The sequence below is a fragment of the Pelecanus crispus genome, chromosome 1 (genome assembly GCF_030463565.1).
Source record: "Pelecanus crispus isolate bPelCri1 chromosome 1, bPelCri1.pri, whole genome shotgun sequence".
NCBI lineage: Eukaryota > Metazoa > Chordata > Aves > Pelecaniformes > Pelecanidae > Pelecanus > Pelecanus crispus.
The window spans coordinates 15,580,778-15,599,318 of record NC_134643.1 but is presented as its reverse complement, the minus strand read 5'-3'; the positions used below and the strand labels follow the sequence as shown (position 1 = coordinate 15,599,318).

The 18,541-nt window shown below is 37.2% G+C and overlaps 1 protein-coding gene across 1 annotated transcript in view; it reads right to left on the bottom strand.

The window, feature by feature from the left end:
• The window catches only part of KMT2E (lysine methyltransferase 2E (inactive)), a 61,760-nt gene that overhangs the window by 7,790 nt on the left and 35,429 nt on the right, over positions 1 to 18,541 (bottom strand). The window contains 13 exon segments of the mRNA XM_075712542.1: positions 532 to 1,095; positions 3,015 to 3,071; positions 3,223 to 3,476; positions 4,245 to 4,389; positions 4,566 to 4,820; positions 6,748 to 7,056; positions 8,105 to 8,269; positions 10,147 to 10,245; positions 12,591 to 12,852; positions 14,442 to 14,551; positions 14,757 to 14,874; positions 15,974 to 16,104; positions 17,507 to 17,719. Coding sequence (XP_075568657.1) covers positions 532 to 1,095; positions 3,015 to 3,071; positions 3,223 to 3,476; positions 4,245 to 4,389; positions 4,566 to 4,820; positions 6,748 to 7,056; positions 8,105 to 8,269; positions 10,147 to 10,245; positions 12,591 to 12,852; positions 14,442 to 14,551; positions 14,757 to 14,874; positions 15,974 to 16,104; positions 17,507 to 17,719 — 2,682 coding nt within the window.

The window sequence follows — 18,541 nt, the reverse complement described above, 5'->3', positions numbered from 1 at the left end:
TTTTATAAAAAAATAAATTAAGCCAAGAAGAAGGTTTCTTGGAACTAAGGACTTCTGTGTAGTCCTAACAGCGAAACCAAGATACTGTAAGCATATAAAAACTGGCATTTAAAAGCCTCAGTATCATAAATCTGTTACTGCAATTTCTTGCAGTGCTTCATAACAACTGTTCACAGCATATGATTTTTTCTATGCTGCTAGTATATATTCTGTATAATAGAATATTGTAATACTTGGTGGCATAAGCAACCATTTTCAAACCTGAAAAGCAATTATTTATTGAGCAATTAATTTAAGACTCATGAAATAAAAGTGAGCTTGTATCTATCACTTGGAAAAAATAAATTTACTAATGGGTGTATGCAGCTTTACTCTCTGCTCATCATTATTTCCCCTGAATAACGTCTACTACATTGTAGTATCTAAGAATGAGCCATCAGTTGGGTTTTTATTATATTATGGTTCTTTCTGTTGTAGAAATATCATTAGCAGACTATGTAAGACAGACCAAATGATTCTTAAAATTACAACCTTTTTCTTTTGTGGAGGATTCTGGGGTGTGCAATTTCCATCCATCAAGTTGTCATTATTGACAGTCCTTCCAAAGCCAGATGCAATTCCATCTTCTGAAGTACAAAAAACAGATGCTTCCATGAACATGCCTCTAGCATCGTCTTGAATCAGGCACTTTGACTCGCTTATTCTGAATCCACCTCCTACCTCCAACTGATGTGAAGGGGTCAAGTCCCTCAAATTAGAATTCATTGAGAAATTTACACCTGTCCTGTCGGGACTTTTTACCCAGGAAGAATAAATTGTGCCCCGTCCACAATGAGCAGTTTCTAATTGGCTGTTTGAATCAGTCCTATCATGTGCGGGGGCTTCCAGGTTTTTATGCAGTGCACTTTGCTCAATTACTTCGAGTCCCAGCTGGAGGTCTGACACAGATTCCATTTCTCCAGTGCACTGCCGTGTGACATCAGTCCTATTCCTTGGACTGGAATATCCAATAGTCTTTATTTCTTGCAGGCCCATTTCTGTCAGGTTGGAATTTCTGAAAGAATTCAGTGCTAGAATCGATGCTCTGTCATATCCCTGCATGAAAAAAAAGCACGTCAACTATTTTTCCATACTGCAACAAAACTGGAACTGTTCTGACATTCAGTTGTGCCTTTAAGGGGGATTAAAGGCCTTCCAGTACCATGAATTTATCTATTTTTAAGAGACAGTCCTACAGCCAGACACTTATTTCTACTATTGCCATGTATTAGGTAAAAGTATTTTAATAAAACACACAGGCCAGGCTGAGAGAGTTGGGGTTGTTCAGCCTGGAGAAGAGAAGGCTGCGAGGAGACCTTATTGCGGCCTTTCAGTACTCAAAGGGGGCCTACAGGAAGGATGGGGACAATCTTTTTAGCAAGGCCTGTTGTGATAAGACAAGCAGTAATTGTTTAAACTAAAGAAGAATAGATTTAGAGTAGATACAAGGAAGAAATTTTTCACAATGAGGGTGGTGAAGCACTGGAACAGGTTGCCCAGAGAGGCTGTGGAGGCTCCATCCCTACAAACATTCCAGGCCAGGTTGGACAGGGCTCTGAGCAACCTGATGTGGTTAAAGCTGTCCCTGCTCACTGCAGGGGGGTTGGGCTGGATGATCTCTAAAGGTCCCTTCCAACCCAAAGCATTCTGTGATTCTATGACATTAACCAAAGCCAAAATAAACTTTAAATGCTAGGTTTTATTTATGACTAGCAGAGGAAGGAGAGGAGCTTCAACAGGAGCAAGTCCCTGGCCAGGAAGTTACAAAGCACTTGCTTCAACGCAACATAAAAGGGATCCTCGTTGTCAAAACATTTATTTCAGGGGGTGGGGTGGGACACAACATGGGGGACAGGACACCCAAGGTTTTCCAAGACACTTTAGAATTTTAAGACAGTATTAAAACCAGTATTTGGGGGGGAGTTCCTAAGTTTAGAAACTAACTTTTGTACTTCTTAAAACTGTATTAACCATGAAAAACTCAGCACATATCCATGGCTGGAAGTATCTTCTCTAAACCAAGATGTTTTAAGGTTTTCATGAATCCTTTTAAAATTATTTGTATTACAAAGCAAAAGTTCCTAAGTAAAACCCCTCTTTTTGAGTCAGGTAAGCATTAAAATATTCAATTACAGTAGTTTAGAAATAATTGTTAAATTCAGTTGACAACTATCCCTGTATAAAAATTCTTGTGTATTGCAACATTTGTTAAGATTTTGACCTGAAAGAAATATACATATATGTGCTTAACTCCCAGGGCAGAGTATTTAGATGATTCATTTACATGACTCACCAGAAGTGAGTGTCTCCCTTAGTATAACCCACTAAATCTTTTGTTACTTATTTTTACCTATTCCTTTTGGGTGCCATTAAGTTTACAGTTCAACACCTTTTTGCAAATTGTGTCATTATCACACCGAATTCAAGCTCCAGGTGGGAGTTCTTGTGTTTCAGAGCCAGGCTGCCCTCAGCCCCGCAGCAGGACACATCCACCCCCCAGGCTGGCAGCACCAGGTGAACTCCAACAGCACTTGCTGCACCTGAACTAATCCACCTAAACCCATTTATTACCTTTCTGCTCTGCTCTCTCACTCTGAGCATAATTAGGCTCAACAAAAACAATTAAGAGATGCTGGTAATGAGGAGAAATGTTAATTTAAATCTAATTACAGCCTGAAAAGCACAACTGCTGGTTTTCTGTTCTTATCTATAGATTGCAGTAGTTATTCCTTTCCATGACAGCCATCAGGATTTTTAAGTGATACAGAAAAAGAGGAGAGAGAAACCAGTTTAAGACAGAAAATGAAATGGGTAAAGTTGAAATATACAATAATAAGCAAATAAAACCTATAGGGAAGCCACCCGTTACATTCCAGGAAACTTTCCATGGCTGGTGAAAAGCATTTACTAAGAACAGTAACAGCCATACAGGTGAAATCAAGATATCATTTGCATTTTTTGGCAAATGTCCTTACCTCTTGACTGTAAGCTCGCCTTTTTATTTCTGGGGAACTGTCAGGTGAGGAAATATTCTAAATAAATAAGAATAAAATTTAAGTCAATTTCTTTCTTAGCCTGGAGAAACGTAACCCCCCCTCCTTGTAGCAGGAGTAAAAATACCAATTTACACTAGAATGTCTAAACACATTTTCTGAACACAGTGAAATTCATTACAAATCTCACCTCAAAGTGCATGGTATTTCCATGTATACATGGAGTTACAGGAGTAACTGGTGAATATATGGGTTTGTAACCATTTCTACAAGCTTCATCTTCTGTTTTGACCCTAGGAGGAGTAGCAAACAATGATGGCTCGGAGGCAGTGATGTCAGCGTGAGTTGGTGTGGCATATGGAGAAGGAGTAGGTGTGGAGGTTTCTGAGAATGCAGACTCCAACAGCTGATACAGTCTTCGTTTTTTTAGTGGTGTGGTTAGATCTGTGTGTTAAAATTAGAAAAAAAGGTAGGAGAGATTAGATATAGTACCCACTTAGAGTTGTTTAAGTAATTGATGTAATGAAATTATGAACTCCCCATTAAAAAATTAGCAAGACTACAAAAATCTCTTAAGGGCAGGCTTCCTGAAGGATGAACTCTTAACAGCCTACAAACTTCCTTAAAAATAAACTCTTAACAGCCTACAGATACATCAGTAACTGACATTTGTGTACTAGGGTGATGGAAAGAACTGCCCATGTTTCCAGAAAAGCAAAAGTCAACTTCTACTGTTTAGCTAACAAGTGAAAATTCCAAGTTCAGGAGTGTACACAGGAATTATCCAATACGCTCCATACCCTTACGAAGTGTGTTTAGTTTTTAGCATATTCCTGTTTTGTATTATGCCTAAAAGATTACACAGCTTTCCCCCTGTGTGCAACACAGGCCTACTGAATTTAAAAGGAATTCTGAATATATAGAACAGCATGGAAAATGAATTTATAATCTAACCTCTTAATATTCATAGTCAAAACCACTGGTCTTTTGTTGACTGTAAACACTATGAGATATGCCAGCTACTTCTCTAGTATCAATTGGACATTAAAGGGGGAAAAAAATCCCAACCACTCTACAACTAAGCATTTATTTCAAAGGAAGTATCAGAAAACAGTGCAAATACCCCTGGAATTTTCATTAACTTATCACTTTACAAACCACAGTCTTCTGCATTGACACAGCTCTTATGTATTGTATTAGTAAAAGCTTCACCTGTTAAGGAACAGCTGTCATTCAGTAATAAAGGACTTTTATTTTCACCATTGATGGCTGGACTTCTAGACCTCTCTTGCAATGGCGAATTAAATCTATCGATCATTGTTGAATTTTCTTCTTCTAAAGCCTGCTTCAACCAACGCTGTAATAAAACAAGTTCAAGTCAGTGACTTAACAGTTTAATGACAAACATTTCAGAACACATTACACGTGGCAATTGGTTTGCTCCAGCTTTTTTCTGCCTGAATTTGTGCTAGCAAATACAGACTTATTTTTAATTAATACGGGATGTGAAACCATAATGAAGGGAAGCGTTACCTTCTTACAAGAGCCAGTAATGTTTTCCACAGGTTCTTTTTTCCTCCTCTTCTCTGAAAGGAATGGTGAAGTAAAACGAATATAGTGCTTTGGAGTTGAATATACATGTGGACTGTAAGTGAGACCTGGTAAAGAATTCAGTTGAGTAGCCAGAACTTCAGGGTCGGTAGTTATGCGCAGAGGCCTTTCTGATAGACTGTCTGTAGGCTTCCCTGTTTTATCACTCTTTTCACTTAACCATTCACTGACCAAGTGCTAAACAGAGAGAGAAGAAAAAATTTAGTGTTTTATGAGTGTTTTTATCAGTGGCTTTTAGACATTTTTTTAGTCTAATTATTCACCTAGTCAACTGTTACACAAACCAGAAAACAGCTAGTTTCCAGGCTGCAAGCTTAAGAATACACAGGGCAAGAATGAGGACAGTTTTGGTGAAATAATGGGGACAGCAGAAGGATTCAGTATAGATTTGCTACATACCAAAGTTTTGGGGGTTTGGGGGGTGTGTGTGTGGGGGGGGTGTGTGTGGGGGGGTGTTTGGTTTTTTCTTTCTTTCTTTTTTTTTTTTTTGTTTGTAAACTAGCATTTAGTTCTTTTGTATTTAATTCTATACTACACAAGTGCCCAGATCAACTGTACTTATGATGTGAATTTAGCAACAGAATTCCAAGAAAAATTCTAAACTTGTGCCTGAGCACCTAAGGCTGAGGGGAAATAGTGTAACAGAATTCAGTAAACTCCTCATCAGATTTCTGACTGTCAGGACTGTGCTTCAGTCGACATATCAGGCAGACGCCTTGAACATTCTTCACTATTGTAGTTGTATTAAATTACAACACATTTACCAAGGCACACTTGTCAAAAAAGGGTATTCTTCCCTAGCTAGTTCAGTGTTTTTGAAAAACATGCCAGTGGATTTTAGTTCTTATTGACAGAGACACTAACCTCTTAAATTTTACAATGGTCCAAAGTTAAGGACATGCAAAAATAGCACATTAAATATTATTAATATGATATTAAGGCTTTAATACAGATTATCATAATATATTTAATTTTAATTTGCTCGTCTTTTACAAACCTATTTATATTTATTAATTCATTTTTAAAGCAGGACTTCCTCCTCACTTAGGGTACACAGGGTACAATGCAATGAGACATTTCACAGACATTTATCCTTAATAATACTATGAAACAGCAAAGAGTGCAGTAAAATTCAGGCTTCTTGGATACCTTCCTTTTTTGCTATGCAACACACAAAAAAGGAAGAAAGATTCTCATCTCCCCTCTGAGAAGAATTTAACAGTGATGCAATAAGCAGTGTTACAGGACAACCCAGGTGCCTTTTGGAAAAAAAATGAAGTTAAGTATGTTTGGGCGTTTAAAGATAAAACCATCTTGAAATTCTTATTGTTCATCTGACAAGAAGTTTCAACCTATGACTTCCTCCCCCAAATAACATTTTCAGAACAATTTGGAAAGCATGCTGAAAAAAGTCACTTTTTAATGCAGTCTGCAGAATTTTGAAGCAGAAAGTTTTACTGCTTTATTCACACTTGCAGACTTAAGATTTTTTTCAAGTGTCTTTAAATATTGTGGCATTTCTTCAAGCTTTTTACAATGCAGTCCAATAAAAAAAATTCACAAAGCACTAAAAAGAGTAAACAATCTTCCCTCCAAACACGCATATAAATTTTGTGTTTAAATCCATTTACTTCAGAACAGACATCTCAAAAGTACTAGAAGTTAATGATTTGAGATATTCTGTTTGCTACCACTGACATACCTTCTAAAGCATACTGATGAACAAAGGAAGGAAAGGCAGCTTTTATTTCCTTTTCTTTTTTCCTTTCAAATTAACAGCCTATAATTATGTTTTGGTTATGTATATTATTTCAGTCCATTTAGAAAGTACTTCCCTTAGAAAACATTTGTTCCAAAATTGTTCCGAAAGATGTATTTTGGAAGTTTCTTAAAATCCAAAATAACTTCTACCAATGGATGTCACACATACCTTTTTTTGATCTCTTAATTTATTACCAATGAGTGACTATGTAATGGTACTTTTTAAAGAAGTTGACATTTTTTTAAAAATATATATATAGTTGCATACTGATGCAGCAGTCCATAATTTTTTAAAAACTCTGTTAAAGTGCATCCTCTTCTCCCCATCCCTTAAGAGACATACCTTCTTTGTTTTAGGATACTTAGTAGGGCATTTATTAAGTGCTGGAGCTTCTGTTTCAGTAACCATTTCTGTAACAACAGTTTCTGTTTCAGGCTCAGCTACCAGTGCAGCATTCTCAGTTTCATTATGTTGTGAAGTTACTTCCACATCAGGAGAAGATGGCTGGATATCTGAACACATGCTGACAGTTCTGTGTCGTCTACGTTGTTGTCCAATGTGAGTTCTACTTCGTGAGAAGCTTTTTCTCTGTTTAGCTCTATTAACTTTGGCTGGGGTAGGTTTGGTGGCAGTTTCTTCTTTTGCTGGTTCCTGGTACAAAATAGAAGTCTAGTAAACAGATCCCCCAACACATGTAAAGATACGTATCTATCTTAAAACAAAATGTCAGTTCCCCCTTCCTTTACAGGTCCAAAAAGCCTCTATCTCATCTTTGTTGTTAGAAAGAGAGTATTTCGGAGATAATATTTCTACCCTTCTTCACGGAAAACTAGAGTATTTCCTTTATTTTCCTCCCAAGCACATGATATGCTACTAGCAGAGTATTCATACACACCAGTCACTGATCAGCTCACCAGATATACATAAGAACTGCCATACCGCATTCATTCATCCATAAGCCAGAAATCAGCTGTTTACATCATGATGTCTTTCATTTCAATATCCTTTTTGTAATTTACAGTTTACCAAGTGGTTAGCATTGTCACAAAAGGTGACAGCATGCTGACAGATACTATCCAGGGAAACAACCTGAACTGAGAATCTGTAGGACTATTTGCAAGGTGAGAAGCATACTAGCATCCAGCAACAATAGAGTAAGAAATTGTTTGTGAAACATTAAGTACCATCTGCAAGAACTCACAACAAACTATGTCTTAATAATTCCTTTCCTTTAAAAGAAAAGAGAGGATTATAATCTGTTCCTGAATAACCCGCTAAAGAAGCCAGCTGTTCTCTAGTGGTTATAGAGCGTGCCTAAGGAAAGCCACCTCCTGTGGCTAAAGTCGGCATCAGCGAAACACCTCCCATCCTCAACTTCAAAGAGACCCCAATTATAAAGCTGGTGGGTGGGTGTGCATACTTGCATAAACTAATGTAGCTGAAATTCCTCATAAATGAATTCTATACATATTTTCTTGAAAAAAATTAAATCAGGAGCTAACATAATATAATGTCAAAGAACTATACAGATTTTGATCAAATATATTTGAGTCTGGGGGCAGGGGGTTGGGAACCACCACACCAACTATTTCATACATCTTGAAGTGCAGCTCGACATCCAAACCGACAAAATATACCATTTTAAAAGCTAGCTTTAAGGGGGGAGGGGGGCATGGGGGAAAGAGTTCCATATAACTACCTGGATAAATTCAGCATCATTGAGTATCTGTGCTTCCTTGCATTCTGATTTAACCTCAGTTTTTGCTGTGCTGATTCTTTCCAAAGCCTGTTCTCTTCTTTTTTCTCTTTTTTCTAGTCTGGCAAAAGCTTGCAGGATAGCTTCCATTTTCCGTTCTTCTCTTGTCTGATGGATTTAATAATAGTCATGATCAAGTTTCAATCATAATCTTTCCCATATGTAAATAAATACTTTTTTTTTTCTAAAGCACTTCAGAACTTGTTCACTCTGTGTTGACATGCAGATCAATTTCAGCAAAAGCTCAAAGGAAAGGGAGATGTTACAGTAACTGCAATTATTACAGACTTCTGAAGAAAGGCTTGCATTCATACTAACCCTGACAAACAAGAAGGTCCTGCTCTGGATTTAAGAGCTTGCTAAAAATAGTGATTTACTAGTAATTCACTGGCCTGCAAGCATAAAAAGAACACATAGCTCTGAGCCACTTACTTGCATGTATAGTATTTAAAAGCAATGAAACACTAATGACAAGAAAGATATGAAATACTAATACATATATGAAACAACAGAAAGCTCCATTATCGTCTGACTCAACTTTTCAAGCGTCACAAACTACATCAAAACATACAGTCAACAACCAAGAATCACTATTTCAAAATAAGGTAACATTAGGTCACACAGAAAAGCTAAGTTTTCTGTCTATCCGTAATTCAGGTCCTAGTGCTGTACAGAGGCACATCTCTTCATCTGCAGAGAACTCTGCTTAAGACAATACAGACATGGCAGAACTGGAAGCTTCTGTTGGAAACTTTTTTTTTTTTAATAAATGCCTGCAGTTCAACAATGCATTGATAGCAACAGTAAGTTTATATCAAAGAAAGAGCAATACCTGCAAATATATTGCTCATATGAATGAATGAGGAACCCAATTTTGTTTTTGCCACTGAACCTGCCTCTGTTTGCTTGGTAAAATACACGCAAACCTGCAGTTATTTGCAATCCTCATAATGGAGCTAGAGCAATAATTACATCTTGAACTACTACAGCAACTCTGCTGGAACTAAGTTTTACAGAGAGCTTTGCTTTAGTAAGAATAGAAATGTAAAGTGCCAAAAAAAAAAAAAAAACCACCAAAAAAAAGGCCTGCACATCTCTGGAGCAAAACCAATACATCCAACAGTGTTTGATGAGAATCATTCCTCAAAAGCATGACAAGACACTGTTATACATTCATATTAGAGCTCATGCTGACACTTGTCAGATTTCCTATTAAAATATAAATTTTACTTGAGCAGATTTTACTTTCTGATGCCTAATAAACACAATGCTCATCAATTTTGCTACTGACAGTTGTAGGAAATACTGACCAAAAGGAATGTATACCCCCTCCCCCTTTATTTTTTTTTTAAGGTCCAGGCAAATGCAGACAGTTTTGGTGCCACTTTGAACTCCACTTATCAGAAGTTCTGTGAGCACAAACAATAAAATGAAAGGTCCAAATATTAGTATTTCATTATATAATTTGGACAAGATTTTGATTTCACTAGTAATTTCAAGTATCTTACATTTTGAATGCCTAACAAGAAAAGCACATTTTAAAATGCCAGTTTTCATAACACTGTTCTACCAACCTCTGAAAATAAGGATTTCTGAGGCTTTGTAAGTTGGGAACTCATAAAAAGTCAGGCAAAAATCCTGACTCCCAATACTATCTATAAAATAGCCATTACAAATAACATGCAGTAATAAAGAGTGAAGAAAATAAAACCTAGATGATTCCTACAATGTCTTTTTTAAAGGCAACAGAAAATTATACATGTTTGAAGATAAAAGCAGGTTTTTGTCAGAAAGCAATGATCAAGCCAGGTGAAATGCTCTCAAACAGCAAGCCTTGCATTTTAAGTTGAAGTGCATGTAAGGATCTGACTTCATATATACTCAGATTCTACAAGCCTATAAAAAAGGCAGCAATTAGCATGGGAAGAGCAGGTGTCACTAAGCCTCAGTGACAGCTTTAGGCAGCTACTTGCTTCCCAACTTACCATCTTCCTTTTCCTTTCTGCAATCTGCTCCTCTGATTCCATTTCTACTTCATTGCTAATGGGAGTTTTTTCTTCTATATCATCAATAAAATCTGGCTCCTGAAAGATGGAAATGACTGCTTTACAGAAGCTCTACTACTCTTGCAAACTAGGGAAAACTAAAAGCTACACAGAACTAAGAATCCTCAGATCACTACATCAAAAAGTAACTGAGCCTATAAAGACAAAAATGTAAAGAAAACCCCTAATATCCACTTGTACCTTTGTATAAAACCTGTAAATAGCGTCACCTGACTACATCTTTTCTATTCTGATCTTAGACACATCTGTATCTTTTTTCTTTAGCATACTAATCTTGAAATTTTGGGGTTCCATCCCCACTCCCCCACCCCATCACCAAAAAAATCAGAATTAAACCTCCAAACCAGTAGAAACTTTTGGGCACTAATACTGGCCACTGATCTAGCCACTTCATAATCAGTTGAAGAATTAGGAGCTGTACATTACACACCCATTTTTTTTAAAAAAAAAAAGGCATTAGTTTTAGTGAAATACAGTGAATGTCAAAGGAGATGTTAACAGACAATTACATAGCGGTTCTTCTCAGCTCAAAGTACATTCTATTCTAGTAAAGTCACATTTTCCATTTAAACTCTCACTATAGAATCTAATGACAGGGGCATGCCATAAGGAAACACAAGAGTTAGCTAATAATGGTTTTCTGGGGTTTTTTTTTGGGGGGGGGGGGGGGGGGGGGGGGGGGAACACCCACAACATGAAACAGTAACTTTGAAAAGAGTTAAGTGTTCACTAGTCGATATGCAATTTCACTTTTATATAAAGGACTAGACAAGGATTTTTTTAACATTTGTCTTAAAAGTACATTTGCATGTTCCCATACGCTTTCTTTATCTTAGCATTACATATTTCACCCCAGGGGAAAAAAAGCTATTAATTGCCTGGCTTCTATGTTTAGATACACATTTCAACAGCTTTATTCTTCTCACAATTCCTACCGTTTTAAGTTCAGTTTTGAAAAACAATACGCATTCTCCTGTGACTGTTCTAAGTACTGTATATTATGTTAAAAGCTCAGGAGAAGGTTCCAAATACCAGTTATCACTTGTTAAGAATAAAACGCAAACATAAAAACAAAAAAATCACTTAAGATGAGAAAGTTTAAATGTTGCCTCTAGAGATCATAATTTGTAACAGTCACATGCCATGCCTTCTGGGCTTCCAAGCATTTTTAAGCCATTTAGCTTCTAAAACCCCAGAACAACTGGATCATCTTATTAAAACGGGGGGTCAATATGCTAATTTTCACCTTATTTCCTTCACTCCTAAGTGATGTTAAAAGATCAAAAACTTGGAAATGGCTCCCTCCCAGAATAACTCCTTTCTCTCTGCTCCTAAATTATCATCAAAACCCATCATAAGAAAAACAATTACCCCCAACCCCAAAAAGAAAGGATAAAGTTACAAAAGTAACCACCTTCTCATGTTAAATACTTAACTTAATTTTGCAGAGCAGCTATTAATCTCACTGATCTCTACCACTAGTTCTTTCAAGCGGACATATTAAAAGAAGGATTAATTTAAAATTGACTACCAGGTAGCTTTATCATACTATCCACCTATTATCCAGTATTTAGCTTCAGAACACACCTTCCTCCTCCTGACTCCCCAAACTCTATTTAATCTTCTACACAGAGCTGCAGCCAACACTTAATATTCTGGGCTGAAGTTTTATTTGTAACTGGAGCAGGGCTACTTATTGCTACGTTTAAAATACTATGCTCCTGAGTAACATATGCAACTAACCAAAAGACACTTCACGATGGACTCGGAGCTCCTGAAAGCATGACATGAGGCTTTCACATTAGAGAGCCACAAAGAAATTCAGAGGAAAAATGTATAGTTAAAACTGGTATAGGAACCAACATATCTTTAAATACAATCAAATATTATGGGGACAAACTTTTTAGTAGGGACTGTTGGAACAGGGCAAGAGGTAATGGTTTTAAACTAAAAGACGGTGGATTCAGACTAGATATTAGGATGGAATTTTTTACGATAAGGGTGGTGAAACACTGGCAGAGGTTGCCCAGAGAAATGGTAGATGCCCCATCCCTGGAAACATTCAAGGTCAGGTTGGATGGGGCTCTGAGCAACCTGATCTAGTTGAAGATGTCCCTGCTCATTGCAGGGGAGCTGGACTAGATGACCTTTAAAGGTCCCTTCCAACCCAAACTATCCTATGATTCTATGGTTAAGGAAAACTGAAAATTGTATAAAAAATTCTGAACAGCTTATCCATCATTATGATTTCTGCTAAATCTCCATACCCCTTTGCAGTGACTTGTTAAAATTCCTTTAGTAACTACAGAAGGAGAGTATTTGTGTTTAAAAGCTTTTCTTTCTGATCATCTTTGTGTCAATACCTGATTATTAGAAATTGACAGCCTGAGGGGAGAGAGCTTCCTCTGTTTATTATCTGCGATTTTCATTTTGGTTGCTGCTCCTTCACAGTCCAATGTGATGTTCTGATTTTGAGTCTCCTTTTCTCTTGAAACATCTTTCTCTTTCTTTCCCTTTTTCCTTCTGGTTTCATATCCAGTATTGATGTTTTCTGTAGGCTCAGAACGTCTGAGAACTGGACATTCAGGATTTTCTTTGAGGCAAGCACAATCCACTTTGTATTTACTAAAAGTAATTAAATGCAAGAAGGCGTATTTTGATTAGGCTGTACAGCAACCAGACTTTTCAATACTAAATCACACAAGCTGATACACTTCATACTGAACATCTGCTATGATGCAAACCAACCATATTAAAAGCAGCTGACTCAAGTTTTCACCAAGGTATACAATAGTGCTGTAATTCAAAAATCTCCTCTACTGGTTAACAGAATTTGCTTAAAAGACAGAAGACATCTAAAACCCAAGTATATATCCTGGGTGGAAATATAACCACCACATTAAAGAAATTAACAGACGCACGGAAGGAAAGTTCTTGCTTTATGCAAAGACAGTAGACACAATTTACAGAATGAGCACACTGGAAAGAACTCGGAGTCACTTTGCACAATTTTAAGTTCCACTTGGATATATATGAACTGTTATTCAAACACATGCAACTTACATAGTTGTGTTTAGTACTTGCAGCTGACAGCCTACTATGAACTTTTAAAAGGATAAATAACAAAACCCCCAAAACCTATCAACCAGGCAATTTCTCAGGTCGTCTTTGTGTGAGGGATGTAGGAGTACATCTACAACACTTAACAGTGCAAGGTACCTTGAGCTAGTCTGAACCCAAGTTGATTAACACAGGTAGTACTCTATGAACATAACTAGTTCAGGTCCAGTAGTGAAGGCACATCTGCACAGCACTACACCCAAGCTGACTTATGAGCAGACCACAGGAAAGCGTATTACCTTGGTGTAGCAAAATGTGAAACAGTTGGACTGCTTCTGGACCCAACCAAGTGCACATACAGAAATAGGCTCCGTGATGCTTCAGTTTCCAAGGTCAGTATTAGCCTAGATGTTCCTGCACAACACACCTATACCCTAGAACATTTCCTGCTAGCCAAGAGAAACCATTACTAGAGTATATCAGTCAAAGGCCTTATTTTGCCATCAGATTTCAAAGAGGTGTTTGAATAACAGTTCCTACATATGTGAGTGGAACTTAACCCATTATTTCCTTTACCATTTCAAAACGATGCTTACAGATAATGGCAACAGCTTATTAGACCTTTCCCCAATTCATCAAAAGAGCAGCAGTTATATTCAGGGAAACGTGTAATAGGTTACAGAATCTAAGGCACTAAGCATTCAGTGTATTTTAACATTCTTAATCACACATTAAACAAACGTGTTTTATAACTAAATTCCACAGACGCTGTCTTCCTGAAGTTATACTACAGGGGCACTCTGAAATAAATAGGGCATTACTGAATAGTTCTAGATTTTCTTCCTTCTACTCCCCACACTACGGGACACCTATACATGATAAATTTTCATAGTACATCTTTATTCATATTCACCTAAGCTTGTATCTTTTCCACATCATTTGTAAGTAACTGCAACATTGCTGAAATTAGCAACAGATATGCAGTAATAAAAATAAAGCCCTGCCCACACACTGTTCATTGTAAATACAATACTTAAGGAGCCCTATGTTATTAAAGCATGCAAGTAAATGATACAAAAACAAACCCACCCTGAATCGCAACATAACTTAATAAGCATCAGAAGTATTTTAGAACAGCATGCTCAAATACTTACCAATTTCCATAATCAAAATCAAATGCTATAGTAATCTCTGCTCCCTTTGGAATGTTATGGATGGAGTAAATATAAAGGTGAATCGTTCCATCTTCAATTACATGCCTCACCTATATTCAGAACAATATTATTATATTATCATGAATGACTTTGGATTGTTTGGGGTTTTTCTTGTTGGTTGGTTGTTTTTTTTTAAAAGTACCTGTACAGAAATTGTAGGGATTGCTCAAATTATCAGTTGGGAAACTGAAGGAGAAGGGGACTTCTAAGTAAGTAAGTAAATAAAACCTAATTTAACTTCACGTATATGCTCACCTCCGCATTTGGCGTACATGACCGTCTGATGAATCGAGCTTCGTTTCCGAAAGTCCTTGCATCAACACACATTTCTAGCCCATGGAATTTGGAATAAAACAAAACAAATGGGTATGGCCTGAAAAAGATATAGGAAAACCAAAGTTTTATCATTTTTAAAGATGCTAACTATCACTTACTTTTCACATTAGTTAGCTTTGTAACATGATGTTTGGCATGATACACCAAATTTGTGGGTTAACCTGAGAATGACACGTTTGTATTTAAGCTTCATGATTCTAACTGGTACGTCCTCCAAATGTATTCTCAGAATACCAAAAGTCTGAGTTCCAGCCCTGCATGTAATTCTTCTGCATAGGATCTAAAGGGAGGAACAGTAACAGGGCAAAGACTAGACATGGAAGACACAAGGTTAAGATTCTTCATCTTCCTTAAACTTTTCTTATGGCAGGTCCTAAAATGAAACTCAGGTAGAAATTTAGGTGCCTCATGGAATCCTCTAAAAAAACCAGAATAAAATAATGCCTCCACATCCCTGCCTAACACCTGCAGTATCAGCAGCACCCAATCCTCCTGAAGAAAGGGTGCATCTAAATACTTTCCCAAGAGGTGCTTCAGGTTCTGCTACTACAAGTGCCAGGGAACCCTTCCATCTTTACTGAGCAAAAGCTCTGTGTCCTCTCTCCTCCAACAGGCCTCTTGCAACTTCCTAAGTAGGTGTGTCTGTGCAGTTAATAGCAGCACTGAAAATTACCCACAAGCAGAAAGCAGCAGTCGTGCATTGCTCGGTAACTTAACCAGCTAGAGAATTCTGGCAGTAAAAAGGTCCCAAGTTCACCTATGTCCAATTCCATTCTTGGTCTGATGGACTTAATATCCTTTTCTCTCTCAAAAGAGAATGTCTTTGTCATTACCCTCTGAATTATTTTAGTATGGTAGAACCTGCCAACCTCTGGTTAAAGTTGCACAACTACTCAACTGAGAATGCAGAGAATCCTGTAACCAGGGAAGAACACAGAAAGAGGAAACTAAATCTTAGAGCAGATCTGTAAGGCTATCCAGAAGAGTAGGGGGAGATCAGATTCCAGCTGCAATTGTTTTTAATTGGACAACAGTAAAATGCAAGGCACTGCTGGTAACTAAGACCCATTTGTACTTGAGGCAAGAGTTAAAACATTTTAAAAGTTACTGTATTAAAACATTTGGAATAAACAAACCTTTTAAAGAAATATCCATTAGCTTCAAATTGTTCTCTCAGCATGAACTTTCCTCTGTATTCAATAATAAGTGCGTCAGGAGGCAAGTCTTTGGCAGCTTTTAAAATTTTCTTGTTTTTTTGCACGTAACTCTATAAAGACATAAGTTAATTTATGAAGTATCATTTTCTACCATTTTTCCATTACTATTAACAGCAGATTATACTTTCACAACTACTAAACAATTCTATATGAACTAAAAAAATCCCTCCTTCTTGTAGTTTAATCAAATCAGTCTAGAGGTTTAACTGTCCTGTTCCCCTACCAACGTAACTAGTTATGAATTTAGATTCAAGGAATGCTTTAGCCCTAGTTCTCCAGTACATGGCTGAAAAACAACATATTCATGTTCTCACAATTCAAGTACTGTAATCCCTTAACTCTCACCACTACTAGGATGAATTGCTGCATTGTTTTGCATAACACTTTCAAAAGGCTTCAGTTCCTTCAAACAAAACAAAACATGCAAACATAAAAGGACATTCATGATTCATTAAAGGAAAAACAGAACAGGAAAATAACAAAATAATAAAAAATAAAAGAAGAATCCTGAGAGAGTTTCCAACTTTCTTATTTCCGTATCTTTAGATGGAAGGATGGCTTTTAATTAAAAACCAATACATACCCTGACAATTAGTGAACTCACACCTCTCATAACTGTCATCGCCAATCAAAAAGGAAGTAGCCTCTATGTAGGCAAAAGGCTCTGTAAGCAGGGATATTCCTCTAAGGAGGGTGCCCCATATGCCATGATGGTCTTTGAGGAAAAGAAGCAAAGATGCTTCCATTAATCTGCTACAGTAACCACTCCTTGAGATTTCTGCTATGAAATGCTAAGGTCTGTTACATGGCTCTGATTTTAAGCTGGTAAGTAACTGATAATAAGGACAGAAAAATACACTGCACAATTTCTTCCTAAACTAGAAATTACAGGATCACAAGAGTAAAAACAGAAATCAGTATCAATATCACCTACCATCAGGAACATCCTTCATGAACTGGTAAATGAAATTCTATTCTATCATGAATACCAGACTTACCATTTCTTAAAGAAAAATGTGGACAAATAACATGTTGATACACAAAGCAGAAAAAAAGATTCCAACTTCAATGCTTCTATCTACTCTAACTGCTCCTGATATTCCTCACAGAGCATAGAAACAGCAGCAGCAAAATCTACTCCGTTATGCCCACCACAAAACAGTCTGAGGACAATCCAATGTTCAGGCTAAAGCTAGCACCTTCGTTATTTTTATGAGAATTGATATGCAAGTGTAAACATTATCAGGGATGATACAGGATGTACGAAAATCAATTACAAATTCCGACAAAGCTGTTAAAACTCTGACGCTTAGATCTGGCGAGACAAGATGCAAAAAATGAACGTGAAGTCCCTTTTTTTTTTTTTCTTTTTAAAGAAAAGGCATCTAAATGAGTATCTTTGTCATGGCACAAAACCAGCATGCAATAACACAACATGGCACAGCTCATTACCTCTACTGGAGGTTTGAAAATCAGATTGCTGGTGCTGACTTCTTTTTTGTCATTTCCATTGCCTAATCTCAGAGCTATTTTTTGTGCCTCCCTCTGGACACCCTCGCTGTACTGGTTATTATTTGCTTCTTCATAACGATCCATCCATGCCTTGATTTTAGTTTCCCATCCAAAGTTCGAACTGTCGGTAGGATCAATCTCTGGAGCTGAGCCCTAAAAATTAAAGTGATCAGATACTACAAGGTAAGAAAAAGATACTAAAATTAAAAAAAGTAAGTCCACAACAAGACACAAAATGAAGGGCAAATGTATGCCATTGTTTTAAGGTGTTTTTCTTTTTAGGGAGTCCGGTATAAAATTCTGCATTACTTAAAAACATTGAGTTGAATTCAGTAGCATTACATTTGTCCTTTTACGAATTTTATCATTTCATAAACATCACCCAAGTTCAGGAATACATTCCCTCTTCAATAGGTGTTCTAACTCTTAGCGGGATGAGAACAGAGACTGACGTGGTTTCCACAATTGCACTGCATCATGAATCTATGAGTGCAGGAGCTGGAGTCAGATCTCCCTTCCTACTCAACTTCTGTGAACACATGCAAATACAAAAAACTCCAGCTTCCATCCTATAATACACAGATTTGACTTTCTCCTTTCAGCTTCACAGGTCATGCTGTTTTTTCTTCTCGCTTCACATCTTACTAAACTTTACTTACCCTATGCCTACTACAGTAAGGTTGTGACTCTAATGTTACAGGCTTTGCACAGCTCATTTTTCTCCCCTTATCTGTTCCTTACTAAACAATTCTCTTCTGCAGTGCTTTAGATCCTTTCACTTTGAAGGAAGTGCCATTGTACTTCCACACCTCACAAGCAGCAGCCAGGCTGCAGCCAACCAACGCTCCTTATGGGCAGCAGCAGCCAACCAACGCTCCCTTTTCTATCCACCTGAGCACAGACACTATTAAACATTAATAAAACAGCAAGTAGTTCAGCAATTCAATTTACCTGTTACCGATTACAATTCTTTTC